The following is a 16,031-nucleotide window of genomic DNA, read 5'->3' on the forward strand; positions in this document are numbered from 1 at the left end:
TTAAGTAGATTCCTAAGAAGTATATTATGTACAGAGGCTGATGGAGTGGAATGTCTGTGAAGAAGCTGGGAAGGTCCGTCAGTTAAGTACATAATAAAAATGTATTGGAAAAATACATCATTTTCTCAGTGGACCATAATTGGCTATGCATAGTAAAAAGTCTTCTTTTAAAAAATGTATTCCGCATCCACCAAGTTTTAAATCTCAGTAACTGTGTTATTTTTAAAACTCAGAATGCTAAGCAATATTAGTGAAAGTGACAGAAAGCTGCATGGTAGATGTCATTCTATAACATGCAACTCTCTCTGACATCTTTTTCTTCATCTTCTTTTAAAGCAAACTTCATCGAAAGCCACAGGTGAAAAGTTAAAGACGATGGAGAACAGAATTTGACCTTCCTTCCTAAACAGATTGATGCTCTCAGAAGTGTCAAAAAACATTTAACTTAAAATATGTATCCTCTTTTATTACCCAGAGTCTTCTATTAGAATCAAAGTTGAGAGAGAGAGAATTTACAGTGTCTGGAGTAAAACCATGGTCTTGTTCCATCACTGACACCTTCGTTTGGTGGGGAAGCCTTCCCTAGCCCACTAATTAAGAGACTTCCTCCTTCCAACTCCTTGCCAGTCTCCCAGCCCATCGCCTCGGTTTTGGCTTCACTACTCTCTTTCCCTGCAACCTATATGGAATTATGGTACTTGTCCTTATGTCCTCTTTCTGTACAAATCATTCTGAACTGTTGAGCTGTGAACTGTTCTGCTTGGCTACTCCAGCCTCCTGTTCTGTCACAGAGCCCTAGCAGAGCCTCCAGTTACTTGACAATCTGTTCATTTATCTTGTGTTAACTGGCTGTAGCATTCCTCCCAAGTATTCCTTCAACCCTCCATCTTTGTCCAGCGCCTTCCATCACAACTTTCCACTTGGAAGAGGTGACTTTTTCTCCCCCTTTCCTGAAAGAACTGCTTCCTCAACTCACCCTTTCACCCAGAATCTCCACATGGAACTTCATTCCTTCTCTTATACAACTTTCATCCATGTCTACCTCTCCTGAGGCTTGGATACTGTCTGCTTTTCTAGCTCTGGATGGAACTCCACCTTCCCCACTGGTTCCTTCTAAAAAAGTGTGAGTTCACCATGACTAAAGCCAACCCCAAGTTCTTGCCAACTTCACTAAGTTCCTGTCCTTCCTCCTCTTACCCTTTCAGAGTCAAACTGTTCTGAAGGGCAGTTCATACAAAGCTGCCTGCCATTTGCCCTCGGCTTTCTGCTCTCACCACTCTAGGGAAACCAGGAGCACCAAGGTCATGACTAACATCACCAGTGTTCATTACTTTTTTTCTCAGTTCTCATCTTCCATGAGCATTTGCCATATTTAATTCTCCTGACATGTTTCTCAAAACTCTTGGCTTGCATGACAGGGACCCTTCTGACCCACCTCCTACCACTCTGATGAGTTCTTCTCAGCCATATGCTCTGTTCCTCACATTCCCTGGCCCCATAAACAGAGGCATTCTCCACACAGCTGTCCTTGGGCTTCTTTTCAGTCTTAGCGGCCTCCGTTTCAGTACTTACTTTTACCCTTAATGAGTACTGCTCACATTTAAGCCTCCGGCCATAACCTTCTGAATGACAGATTCCATTTCTAGTGCAAGTATGCCTCATTTGATTGTGCTCTGCTTTATTGTGCTTTGCAAATACTGCTTTTTTTTTTTAAACAAATTGAAGATTTGTGGCAACCCTACATTTAGCAAGTTTATTGGCACCATATTTCTAACATCTTTAGCCCACTTCCTATCTCTGTGTCACATATGGTAATTTTCCCAGTATTTCAAACTTTTCCATTATTATTATATTTTTATGGTGATTGTGATTAGTGATCTCTGATGTTACTACTACGACTTGCTGAAGGCTCACATGATAGCATTTTTTTAGCACTAAGTATTTTTTAAATAAACTGAATGCTTAATACACTACATACAGTATAAACATATACTGAGAAACACAAAAATTTGTGTGTGACTCACTTTATTGTGATATTTGCTTAATTGCAGTGGTCTGGAACCGAACCCACAAGATCTGAGGTATGCCTGTATCTTCTAGAATATTCAATTTGATGGCCTGGTGACATTTCAAACACGATATTGGAGAAACAGAACTGATTTTCCTCCCTTCTAAAATCTATCCCTACTCAGATCTTTTGTTCCATTTAATAACATGACAATCTTCTCGGGCACTCATGACCAATAAATGTTCTCCAGCTGCTGAAAACAGTGATGATAACACTACTAATAACAGTACCCATACAGAAGTTTTACTATACTGCAGACATTGTTCTAGGCTTTACACATACTTATTCATTTAACCCTCATGAAAACCATTTAACAGATGAGGAAACTGAGGGATAGTCACAGACAGCCTGGTTCCAGAGACAATAACCTTAACCACTGTGCTATCCTGCCTGGAGAAATCTTCAGTTATTGTTGCCAGCATTCTTAAGATGTGTTATAGCTGACAGTGGCTGGAAAGTGGCTCATTCAAGATATGAGGGACTTGAAATTGGGTAGTAGTTATGGGAATGGAAAGAACGACCAACAGGGATACACTGAAGACCTTTCATTGGAATTGCACTCAACCTTGCGTCACCTATAACACCGTGGGCAGTGGTGGGTCTCAGAGACCCAGAAATGAGAATAGGAGTGAATTAAATACACAGGGAGTAGACAATTCCTTTTTTCAGACTGGTAAAGGTGACTAGTTCTGGTTCCTTATGGGAGGTGTAAATATTAGGAGATCAGAAAGATACTGGCAAAATGAAGATGATATGACAGTCACTCTTCTTTTACTAAATAATATATAGTACACAACATGCCTAATTTGGTGGTTATGGGATTCTGACATCTGATTTGTTGTTTTCTATTCATACATGTATTTCTATTCATTGAGTTTTAACCAAATGCTTCCTATTTGCATTCTAATGTGCATATTATATTATGCATATTATAATACTCAGTTCTGGTCACTAGAATTTATAATGTTTTTGTGGAGATGACACATTAAAATTAAATAAGCTCATGAGTTAATAAATATTATGTAAATGTCATAAGGCAAGGTGACCCAGTGGTTAAAATCACGGGCTTTGAAGTCTAGATAGACTTGGGTTCTAATTTCAGTCTTTCTTTGTGACCTTGGACAAGTCACTTAGCTGAACAGAGTTCACTTTCCTCATCTGTGACTCTGGATGACAGAACCTACTTAATAGAGTCTTCATGAAGAAGAAATGAGATGATGCTCAGTACGGTGCCAGGCACGTAATTCTACACACACACACACACGATGGAAGGGGAAAAAAGATGAGTATCAACTGAGGACAACAAATGCATTATTATATGTTCCAAAGTGGAGCTCAATATTAGCTAAACAATTAACCGGTTGGTATGGGAGGAGCAGCTGGGACTTAAAGGATGGAAGGGTCTTGAATAAGCAGGAAGGGCATTTCAGGGAGATAGCAAGGCAGAGCATATCAAGAGACTCTAGGAGGAAGGTAAAAAGTAAAGAGAAGGACAAGCACAAAATCTATAGATCTTCTACTAGGGATTAGACAGAGAGAACCACCAAAGATGGTTTTTGAGTCTTCACAAGTCAAACAATTGTGCTACTGGTAGTAATCCATTAGCCATGAAAGGAAGGGATTTTTAGAGGAAGAATACAAATTCAGATTGAAATAGGCTAAGTTTGGGGTGATGACGGAAAAACTTTCACTGTCTAAGAGGGTGGAAAGAGACAACAGACTTGGGACAAAAGGTACAACCAGAGATGTTTTAGCTCCTGGAGAAGAGAGTGAGGTCTCATGTGTCTTTGTATCCCTCAGAGCACCTAGCACAGAGCTTTGAGCATTCCAAATACATAACACTTGTTGCATGGATGAATGAATACATGAATAAATGAATGAAAGTAAAATTTTTGGTGTTATCTTCACTGAGGTGATATTTCAATTGTGGGCACACGTCAGTTCTCTAAGGAAGAATAAAACTGGGAGGACCTCAACATTGGAGACAAAAGACAAAAACTGAAGTGTTAGAGTGAAAAATCATGAGTGGACAGGGAGAGAGAAGGAGATGTTAAATGGTGTCAAGGGGGCACTGGGATAAATGCACTAAAAAAGCAGAAGATCAAGTGAGGTCATTATGTCTTCAGGGAACAAGTTTAGCCAAGGGTTACAAATGGAAGCCACAAATGAAAGAATGAAAATTGAACAAAAGAGGGGGACAAAGGGAGACAACAGATGAAGAGCATGTCTGAGATTTATGGTGAATGAAGGAGAAGAAACCTCACAGAACTTCTTTTTAAAAAAAATTTTATTTATTTCATTTTTTAAAAAGTTTTTTTAGGGGAGAGAGGTAGTAGGCTTATTTATTTATTATTAATTTTTTTTAACGGAGCTACTCGGGATTGAACCCAGGACCTCATGCATGCTAAGTATATACACTCTACCACTGAGCTACATTCTCCCCCACATTGCACTTCTTTCTTAAAATGTCTCAGTATGGGATGCACAGAATAAACATCTGTTCTCGGCCCACAAATAATCATAAAGTGCATGCATACATGAATACATGAATACATGAATGAATAAATGAGTGAATCATTCATATTGAATATGAAAAAAACACTACATCTTAATTTCTTTTTCTTAATCAGAAAATTTTCACCTGTATTTCTCTGTTGTGGGGATATAAACAGACACAAACGTATTTGCAGGTGACAAAGTTGGTCAACATCTGTAAGATAAAAACTGATCTCTTTCTAACATATTACTCTTTTACATGTTGTTATGGGAAAAGACACACACAGAAAGTTTTATCACTATGCTTTAGACTGTGGGAAGGGAAATATTTATGAATAAAGACAAGGAATTGTAATTCTCCTATCAATTGTTTTAGTAAAAGCTATACTCCCTGCAGGTACCTCCCATCTGGATAGTTTCTTTTATTAAAACTTATTGTTTTGTATGTTTGGAAAATGCACAGTTTTATCATCACAGAGAAAAGTCTGTGTAATGTCATTATACTATAAAAAGCAAACATGACTTACAGAAACAGGAAAAAAAACACCTGAAATCAATAAGCATCTATTTACTTTCCCTCATCTAAATGAGAAACAGACATCAAGAAAATTTAGCTATGGGTTTGCCTTTTTTAATGTTATGAAATTCATGCTGAGTGGAGAAAACTCATGCTTGATATGTTCAACTTAATAGTACATTTTCAAGGTGAATTACTAAATCCTCAAAACCTGACCTTCTAATGAAGGCACTGATGCACGCAGAGTTGGTGAGGAAAACCACAAAGATATAAAAATGCATAGATATATGATCAACGAGGGACAAATTTTGATGGAATTATCACCAGATCTCTACAGACAAGGCATATCTATCAAACATGCCTACCATTAGCTTTGATTCCATTAATTCCCTGAGAAAAGACATCAGGTAGAGTTCTGGATACCAGGTGTGTAAACACTAAGAGATTCTGATATTACGATATCTTTCATGTAGAAATCCGAACACAACCCAACCAGATGCAGAAGCGAGTTTCCGCTGGGATTGCTACCTCCCCTTTTACTACTGGTATCATTATTTAAACGTTTAATGCAGGAGAAACTGAAGGCCAAGAAAGAACATGCCTGCACTTAATTTCAAGTGACAGCTAATACAGTGCATTAAAGGTGTAATACTATACACATGGTAGTTATACACAAATAGTAACATTAAAAGGGGTTATAACATCCCTAAGACATCCTAAGTCTAAAACACTTAAAAAGCACATTTGCAGTACAACTTATCTTAAATTATTTTAATTGGTTTCAAGAAGACTTTAGATTAGTAATGGGCTTTGACTTTTTCTGATTATGAAAGAGAAACACAGACAAATGCTTTTTAGGCAGCCTTGCATCATTCCCTGGTAGCTACCACATAACCTGTATTACTTAAACGCTATTAACGGTCAATGAATGTTATTTTCACATGTTTTATGTAAATTTTGTTTTCTAAAAGTTCTTAGTTCTCTCAATATGGCTAATGTGAAACTTTTTTTGTTTGTTCTTTCTCTGCATTCATTATCCAGGAATTTTTTCAAAGAGAAGGGTTTGGGCTGGGGGTAGGGGGCCAGGAAGGCAGAGTGACAGAGCTTGAATACTTAACAACCATTTTACTGCTGAGGGACTTTTTTTTTTTTACTAGTATGAAAAATAATCCAGTTACATTCTTTAGCTCAATTACTTACAAATAACTTATCTGTAAAAAAATCAAGTAAATCTGTCAGTTGTGGAAGTTTCTTTTTCCATGTGTTATCTAGAGATAAGCCAGCCTGTACTATTAGATTTCCACTGACATAATTGTGCATGAATTCTGATCTGATTTGGTATTACATGGTGCAAAAGGTGACACATTTTCTCTAATATACCCCATTAGAAAGGAAAGAAATTGCCAAAGTATGAAATCTGAGGACCTTGATTCAGAAACTATGTGACTTTGAGGTCAGCTTAAAGGGAAAAAAGAACTTGTTCAACTACCCCAGGCACTGAAGGTTGTGACAAGCAAATCTAATACCCAGGGTAGTTACTCTGTTGGATAATCAATAAAATCTTACATTATCAGACTGTAACAGCTGTATATTCGTTTATCATATTGCCTTGGATGTCTCCAAAATATCCAGGTGTGGAATCACAGAGAATACAGATGCTGCTCCCACTCCCAAAACACTGCTGATCAGAATACTTAGCTAAGATACCAGAACCAAGAAATAGCATTTATGTGCATAACGTGCTGAATATTGATTTTAACATCCACATAATGCTATCTTACTACAGCAGAAAAACATTAGCTCCAAAGATCCTGGAAAAGAGGCTTGACCGAGTTACTTAGAGCTCTTATGACAAATTTTTTAGTGATATAACTGATCTTTTAAATCCTATGAGAAATAACCTTGAACAAATTAGTAAAATACCAGATGTGAACTGTTGGCAATTTCAAATTACATTTTCTAAAAAGTCTTATGTTTTAAGAAGGAAATGTTGTGCAACCTCTTTTCCTCACTTGACTTTTTATTTTTGGCAGCCAGTCAGAATAAGTAAAGCCTGACTTCCACAACATAGGACTGGCATTTTGTCCTCCATCAGTGGAGGACAACGAATGTCCATTACAACGTAAATAGGAATTTTAAAAGGATTTTTTACAACTCTTGCCTACCCCCCAACTAGTTTCAAGGGAGAGCTTAGCTAGAAGGTGAAAGTTTTGGACTGAAACCTTATCTATAGGCAAAGCAAAAGAAGAGAGAGTTAGGGAACTCTTAGAGACTCCAGTGGAGAAGTAGAGAACTGTCAGTCCTTCGTTGCTTCTCATTTCATAAATCAAAAACAAAAAGTGCAGTAAAAATAAATAGCATGCTAAAACTTGAATGTTCCTGGCAATGTGAAGGTGCTATGTTTGTTTAATTTTTGAGCTAACCTAATCCAGCACCACGTGCTGATAAACCTTACAGAGAGAGAGTCTCCTGGTAACAGGCTCCATATTCTTGAATGCCACGGGACGTGTATCAGGAGCTTTCGCTCTTTGGAGATTGTGGCTGATTGTATTTTCCAAAGATGGCCACACTGACATCTCTTCTCCCTTAGATTCTTACACAATATGAACTTGACATTCCTGATGAAGATATGGTAGAATTGGATTTACCCTCTCCTTGAATCTGGGCTGGCCTTAGCGACTTGCTTCACTAACAGAATATGACAGAAGTGACATTCTGGGACTTGCAAGGCTAGATCGTAAGAAGTCTTGCAGCTTCCACCTGGATCTCTTGAAACACTCAATTTTGAATTCTCCCTCTCAGAACCAAGCTGCCATGTTATGAAAAACTAGCAACAACCTCTGGTCATTGACTGAGCCATCTTGAATGTCCAGGCTTTAAACCACAGCCCAGACATTAGCTAGAACCACACGAGAGATTCGGGCAAGAACTCCCCATGTGAGCCCAGTCAACCCACTGAAGAGTGAAAACATGGTAAATCATTGCTTTAGGTCACTAAGTTTTGGGGTTTTTTTGGGGGGGTGGGGGAAGGTTGTTATGCAAAAAAAAAAAAAAAGTAGGATTTGGAGGCAGCAAACTAGAGTTTGAAGCTGGATTGTTTTACTTCTTTTGTGAGTTTCAGTGAGTTACTTTATATCTCAGAGGTTTCAGTCTTTTCATTTGAAAAATAGTGACAATAGTAGCTGCTTCTCAACTGACCCATATTCCTCCAGCATCATATTTTCCTAATGACTCTTAGACCAAGGGTAGAATCAGCATGGTTACTGTATACGTTCTGCTCTGAACCAACTTTGGAGGCATTTAAAATATTTGGCCTCCCTCTACACTGATATGTCTTGTTTCCACAGTGAATCTGTCTGTACTTACTGGAAGCACAGTGAATGGGTTAAAGGCACTGTCAATAGACCTGTTGCCATCATTTTCCCAAATGCTCTCTCCAGACCTACTGCCCGTGGAAAAGAGGGCTGGGCAGGCATAGAGGACTCTTTCTCTGTCTATATTGGACAGAACACACTAAGGCTATGAAAAATTGCATCCCAAGTGGTCCAGTTGACATCTCTAGGTGGGTCAACAGGATTTGCTAAAATATGACTGGGAAGGAAAATCAATTAAGAGGATTTGTTTTCTGATCTCAGTCTCTTCACAATCAGAAGTTACGTGGGTGGGGTGGGTAGAGCCCAATGGTAGAGTGCATGCTAAGCCTGGATTCAATCCCCAGTACCTCCATTAAAAAAAAAAAGTTACCTAATTCCTAGTCTTAGCTTCTTCTCTATTAGATCAGTTAACTGGTTTTTAGGCTCAACTACTTCCCTAAGTTAGTCACATTATCTAGTTTCTAATCTTAGCTACTTCTTCACCAGCCAGGTTAATCTTTCTGATACTGAAGCCTGGGAATGATGTCTGATAGGCCAATACACAGAGTTACAGGGTACATTAAGTAAGGTAAGGAAGGGAAAGTACTTTGAAACATGCGAAGTCTACACAAATATAAGGATGCCTCAGCAAGGCATCTCACGGTCATCCAAAGGCCTAAATGTTCCCTTACTCTCTCCAACATAATTTTTTTCCATAATCTTATTATAGTCACTGTTAAAAAGTATCTCTCAAACTTGTTTCTTTGTATTGTCATAATGACTCTTTAGGTGCAAGATGCCATGAGTTATTGCCAGGGCTACTGAGGCGCCTTCTAGCATATCTCCTACTTCAAGTCTCATCCTCTAATTCCATCTTCTGCCCCATTGCCATAGTTTTCTTCGTAAAGTACAAATTTCATCATGATGAGTCCCCACGTGAGAACTGTCTTAGATTCCTCAATGCTTGGAGGATAGAATTCAAATTCCTTAGACAATGGCTAGAGGCTTCACAAGGCTAAATTTCCCTGTCGGGGGTCAACCTCCTCCACTTCCACTCCACTACCCCATACTCCTGGAGTGCACCTGCCACACTTTCACGCACATCCTCATTCATCCTTCAAGACCCAAACCAAGTGCCATTTCCTCTGTGCAACATTTGCTGACAGTCCGGTGAAGATGGTCATCTGATGTTTTTCCCACCCAAATTCTGTTCATAACTTTATAACATTTTTCTCACTGTATTATAATTATTAGTTTACATAACCAAGGGTCTCATAAGACAGTGACTCCCGAAAGGCCTATATTATGTCATACTTATCTTTGTCTACCCAATGACTTGTTCCTCAATATATGTTTATGAGAAAAAAGTATCACTTTTCAATAAGAGGGAAACAACAGCAAAATACTTCCATCTATCCCTGAGACTGGGCTTCAAGGGGTGAGGGTTTGTTTATGAATTTAGGAAGAAAATAACATTTTAAAACTTCCTGACTGAAACTTGGATTACTTTTATTAAAAATGTTTTACGTCAAATTATTTTAAGACATTGATTCACACAGAATGGTATGGAACAGAATGCTGTATCTACAAGCCTGAAGTATGTTGCAGTAAAAAAAAAAAACCTCGAAATCATACAGGCCTATAAAAACAAAGATTTATTTTTTCTCATACTATATGCCCATATGAATTGGCTCCATGTCATCTTTAAACCAGAACTCCAGCTGAAGGAGGACTTCCCACATGGACAGTTCCAGCTGTGTTTCAAAAAAAATAAAAAGATGGCAGAGCCAAAGATGGCTCTTGATCCTTCCTGATGGGAAGTGGCATGGGTCAGGCAAAATGAGTCACGTGGCCAAGCCTGAGCTCAGTATGCAGGAAAGCATATTTTGAACAGAAGGCAATCTACCATGCTACTGAAGGGAAACAGACAAGTGACACTGTCACCATGTTAAGACCTCTAGAATAGTTGCCTGTTGATAGGAATCTAAGAAAACAAAACCTGCTCACTTGATTATAGTTACGTATCTTTGTTTACTTTGAGTCTAGCTTAAATCAGTAAATTTCAAAGAAAAAAAAAGTACCATGAAGTTTTTATATCTATCAATTTTATACTACTTATGGAGTATGAAGCAACACAAAAAGGCAGTATTTCTTGTGTGGCAAGATTCTGGTCAATGGAAGCAGGGAACCAATAAAATTGAAGGATTAAGTACTCCAGGCTGCCTATTCCAAAAATCTATTAGACATTGTGGATCTTTTTATTTATATAAAAACATCTTGACTTTTAAAGACTAGGACTTTACCTGGCTTTGGATTTTCCCCAAGATAAAAAGACTTGTATTAAAAATTTTTAGTTCATTGTATCACCAAAAAAAAAATAACCCAGAGGCCACTGAACTATTTTGGTAAAGTCACGCATTTCTTCAAGTTATGATTTCCTTAAATGATGTCAACATTATAGATTTTCTGATAGTTCTTTAACATTTCCCTTTTGAGTGTAACTTAATGAAAATAGATACCTCTATTTGCATAGCCAACTCCTGTTGGCAAGTTCTCACAACCGAGGAAGAATTTCTATTTCATGAACTCCTTTTAGAACCTGCAGAGTCAACGTCTTTAACATGATGAAGAATTTCTTTGCCAAACAAACTTTCAAGCAGAATAAAAATCTTGGCACTCTGGGCTCAGATGGAGCATCTGTGATGCTTGGCATCACATCTGGTTCTGCTGCTTTGGTGAAGAAACGTGCTCCTCATCTCAACATGCAGTGGTGTCAGCCGGTGTCAACGACTCTGCCAGTGATCGTGAAAAAATTGTGTCTATTTCTATGAACGCTGTCAACCTCCTGAGAGCCAGGGCTGACACACTGCTATTTCAAGAGGTTTTGTCAAGAAATGGGAGTAGAAGAGTAAATTCATTGCTGCAAAACAGAAGTTAACTAGCTTTCCAGAGGACCTGTCTTGCAATGTTTGGTTGACCTTCAAATGAAAGTTTTGCTTTTTTAAGGCAAAGGAAATTCAACTATTAGAATAACCCAACAAGGAAGAGTCCATTCATAGTTTGCTTTACTTGAAGGATATCCTTGCCAAATTACCTAGGTAAATCTCTGCATTTAAATTCTTTTAGCTCAACTGCCACTCTGGAAGGGCACAGGGTAGGCAGACATTCACCTAAATGTTCCAGGGATGGAGAAGGGCTTCTGCAAAATGGAATAAGGAATGACAAAATTGCCAATTTGTTTACATGTAGAAATCCATAGATAGCTGGAATCATTAGATAATCCTTTGAAAGCTGATCCTGCTTCTAATGTCCTTAACATGCAACCATGAATACTTTAATTCTCTAAAAAAAATGACAAAGCATTAATGATGCAGACTTTTCAAAAGATGATCTCAACAAGGACTTTGGAGAACTCTAGGAATCTCACTATACCTAACCCTTGTCTAATAAAGCGACAGCAGCTCCCATTTTGCTTGTTACTGTTTTCTTTTGCCAAGTCAGTATTTTAAACACTTATTGCCGTGAAACTGAAGAGTCATAGTCAAACAGATGTCAAAAATAACAAGCCTATTGCTGCGTCAAAAAAAAAAAAAAACACTCTATAATTTCAATATCAAAGCCAAACATCAGCCTTCTTGTAGGAGCTTATTTTTGAGCTGAATTAAACTTTATTTTTACTTGAAAAATTTGCATTTATCTCAGGTGTTTGAGGAAAATAGGCATTAATGTCAAGAGAAATGTGGTTAAGAGCAACTGAGATAACTTTAGAAAGATACTTTGTAGTCTCTGTAAAATAATTCAATTTCCGCTGTGAAAAAAAGGCATGAAAAAGTTACCTGTGTATGCGTTTATGGGGTTTCTTCTAGGGAGAAAGACAGCATCAGATTCTGAAAGGGTTTGTGACCTAAATAAGGCTAATGCCCTCTGCCCTGGTGCTTTGTAGAGTGAAACATTTTAAGGAATGGAATGAATGTTGTGAGGAGGTGAAATTCTCTTGAAAAAGTAAGTCAAGCATGCCTCAGGGCGCCACTTGCCAAAGAATAACACAGCCTCCTAAATAGGAAAGTCACCTATTAGAGACCGGCACTCACCCACTCGCATTTCAGACACGCTTTTCTGAAATAAAAACTAAGGCAATTTGGATAAAAAATATTTGCTTTGTTAGATACTGTTTTTAGTTTCCGTATTAAATGAAGGACTGTATAGCCATACTTACATAGAAGAGTAGGACTAAGTTAAGGAAAAATGCACTCGGATCTAGCACTTTAAAAAGCAAGTCTTTTTTTGAGAAGTACAGAATATGCAGTTGGAAGGCACCGGTATTAAGTGCCTGTTGCTCCTGTAACAAATTAACCATAAACCATAAACAACACAAACTTATCTTACTGTTCTGCAGTTCAGAAGCTGAAAGTGGGTCTCACTGGGCTAAAATCAAGACGTGGGCAAGGTTGCATTTCTTTCTGGAGGTCCCAGGGACCTTTCCAGCTTCTAGAAGAAGTCGCCTGCATTTCTTGGCTTATGGTCCCCTTCCTTCATCTTCGAAGCCAGAATAACAGCTCACTTTCCCATCCCACCCCCAAGTCAGTTTGGGTTTTATTAAAGCCAGCGCTCTGGCCTTGACCGCGTGTTCCCACAGTGGGTCCTCCATGGCTGTGCCTTCAGCAGCTTTTTCATTGTTTTTAGGTTCACATTCTGCTTGCTGAGCCTACGGTACAGGGTACATGGTTTCTTGGGCAGCAGATCCTGGGGCTTATAGAACTTCCTGAGGTTCTCTTTCTGAGTCTGGTTAATGATGGTGAGAACAAGGGTGATGGACTGGCTGACAGCTCCAGTCTTGGAGAGCTTGGACCACATGCTGCCAGTCACTTTGGCAATGCGCAGCTGGGAGAGCTCCACCTTCAGGTGATTCAGATGTTCCAGCAGCTCTTCCTTCCTGCCGGGAAGGTTCTAAGCATCGGTTTTGGCCACAGCTGCACAAGAGGCTGCCAGCTGCTGCACACCCTGATGGTCTCTTCCACTTTTAAGGACACTCATTTAATTGGGCAAACTCAGATAATCCAGGATAATCTCCCTACTGTAAAATTAGCTGATTAGCAACCTTCATCCCATCTGCTACTTTAGTGCCTCTTTGCCATGTACTGTAACATATTCGCAGGCTCCAGGGATTAGGACAGGGATCTCTCTGAGGGGCTGTTATTCTGTCCACCACATACTCCCTTAGTTGGCATGGTGGGAAAGAGCTGAGTGTGCAAGAGAACAGTGAGAAGTAGAAATTTAGAAGTAAGTCGCTCCTAGTTGGGATGGATAGTACATTCCCTGATGGTGCTACTAAAGATCATGCCTGAGATGAATATGATTAATTTGCCAGAGCTGAATTAGAGAATAAGCAAGTGGAACATACTGTACTATGACTACAAAATGTATCTCAGTTTATACCTCTGGTATGAGATGTTTCCTATAATCTCTGAAGGGACATGTGTCCCTTAAGCAGGCAGGCTTTCCTAATGTGTGAAGGATAGTTACGTCAGGGTCTAGGAAAGACTATTCCATTTTTGTTTTAGAGCACAACTGGGTCTAGATGTTTGTAGTTGACAGAATTCTAAGATGGCTGCCAAGATTCCCAACTCCTGGTGTATATGTCCTGTATAATCCCCTGCCCTTCTGTGTGAGACAGATTTAGGAATATGATGGGATAGTCAGTCCTATGACTAGATTATGCTACAAGGCAGAGTTGACTTTAAAAAGAGATTATCTTTGGTGGGCCTGACCAAATCAGGTGAACCCCTATGATGGACTAGGCTGTTCCTGGAGAAAGAGATTTGAAGTATGAGAGACTCGACACAAGGTAGATTCTCTACTGATGGATATAAATATGGATAATAAAAATTTATAAATATTTATATAAATATAAATAAAGATGGAGGGGGCTGTGGAAAGTGGCCACTAGGAGTGAAAAGCCAACAAGAACACAAGAGCTTCAGTCCTCTAACAACTAGGAACTGAATTCTACCAACAAATGAGTTCGGAAGTGGATTTTTGCAGAGCCTCTAGACAAGAACTCAGCCTGACAGTATCTTGAGTGTGAGACTGAGCAGAGAACCCAGCTGAGCTACACCTGGACATCTGACCTACTGAACTGAAAGCTAATAAATGTGTATGGTTTGATGGCTATTTGTTATGCAGCAATAGGAAACTGACAAACTAGTACAATGGTATTCCAGTTAAACATAAGTTAGGAATTTTTTTTTAAATAATTTTTTTTTCTTGTCTCCTCTTTCCCTGACTTTCTCCAAAGCTTTGGTCTGTGTCCCCACTCAACAGTTATTTCATTGAACATAACTAGAAAATGCCATTTTGTCAGACTAAAATCTTCTCTTTTATCACTTATCAGAGCTATCTCCTTTTATCCCCCCTTGCAGTTAATATCAGAGACAGAGACATATTCAACTTGGATGTATTATACACACATTAAGGGCTGGAGAATCAAACCAGAAAAACACAGATTCTGAGAATTAAGGCAAACAATCTGTATATTTTAAAGTAACTCAGATATTTCATTCACTGTGTCTAGTTATGCTGAAACACAGTAGCCTTGACATAATGGTTGAAGAAAAAGGAGAAACAATGTAAGCATCACTGTCTGAACATTTTAAAATCTTTTATCAGTAAACATTGCTAGAATGCTACACATTTGGATTCATACCTTTTCTTAGGAAAACCTGAATCCTGTCTCTGGCTTCCTGATACTGCAGCTGAATTCGATTACAGGGGTAGGCCACACCGTGAGAAGCATGCCTAAACTTTTTAAGCCACAAAACAAAAGTTGATCTTTATTAATTAGCTGTTGAGATTATACAGACTGACCACTGTATTATTACAGATAACATGGTGAAAAACACTATTATGTAGTTTATTGATAGCTCCACCTAGGTAATTTAGCTAAGTCTTATTTACTAAGATAGTCCATTAACCACAAAGGCAGGATTTGCTGTCAGGTAGAAATTCAGATCAAACCATGACTTTGTGGTTGCTGGCGGAAAGAATGCTTTACAACAAAGGGAACGGAGAATGCAGTACAATGTCTTTGTAACATTTAATTCAGGACAAATTTCATCTCCAGTGCAGCTTAACCTAGTGCTACCACATAACACAGACATAAGTGAAAGTATTTAACAAGTCAATGATTCATAACTAAGATGCACCGTTTAAAACACTCATATTCTCTGCCTTTGTAGAAGCCATGGAATTGGATAAGAGAGAAGCCACCTAATTTTAGATTTAAGCAAATGTGGGCAAAGGATTCTAGAATGAAGGATAAGTCTGAGGATCACAAACCCTCATATGAATAATGATCAGCTGTTTTAGTAAAGAACTAACGGAAAAAAAAAATACTCAAAAGTCCACCATGTGAAAAAACTTCAAGATCTGGGGATCCAGGTAAATCGTAACTTTGCTTTTATCAACTTTAACCAAAGTCTGCCCAGGTATTCAAGTCAGCACTAATGAAAAGCTATTAGAAAACTATTATGTTAAGTAATTATCATCTTTGCTTCAACTTCTTCTACCTGTGTCTGCGCCATTTATATTATTATGTTGA

The 16,031-nt window shown here is 38.5% G+C and overlaps 1 protein-coding gene across 16 annotated transcripts in view; it reads right to left on the reverse strand.

Moving 5' to 3' along the window:
- MCTP1 (multiple C2 and transmembrane domain containing 1) overlaps positions 1-16,031 on the reverse strand; it is a 483,190-nt gene that overhangs the window by 55,221 nt on the left and 411,938 nt on the right. For 2 of the 16 annotated variants that reach the window (XM_074360370.1, XM_074360369.1), the window contains one exon: positions 15,138-15,234. The exons of the other annotated variants lie outside the window; for them this stretch is intronic. In XM_074360370.1, coding sequence (XP_074216471.1) covers positions 15,138-15,234 — 97 coding nt within the window. The remainder of the gene's footprint in view (positions 1-15,137; positions 15,235-16,031) is intronic. 16 annotated transcript variants of the gene reach the window in all.

Source organism: Camelus bactrianus, chromosome 3 (assembly GCF_048773025.1).
Source record: "Camelus bactrianus isolate YW-2024 breed Bactrian camel chromosome 3, ASM4877302v1, whole genome shotgun sequence".
NCBI lineage: Eukaryota > Metazoa > Chordata > Mammalia > Artiodactyla > Camelidae > Camelus > Camelus bactrianus.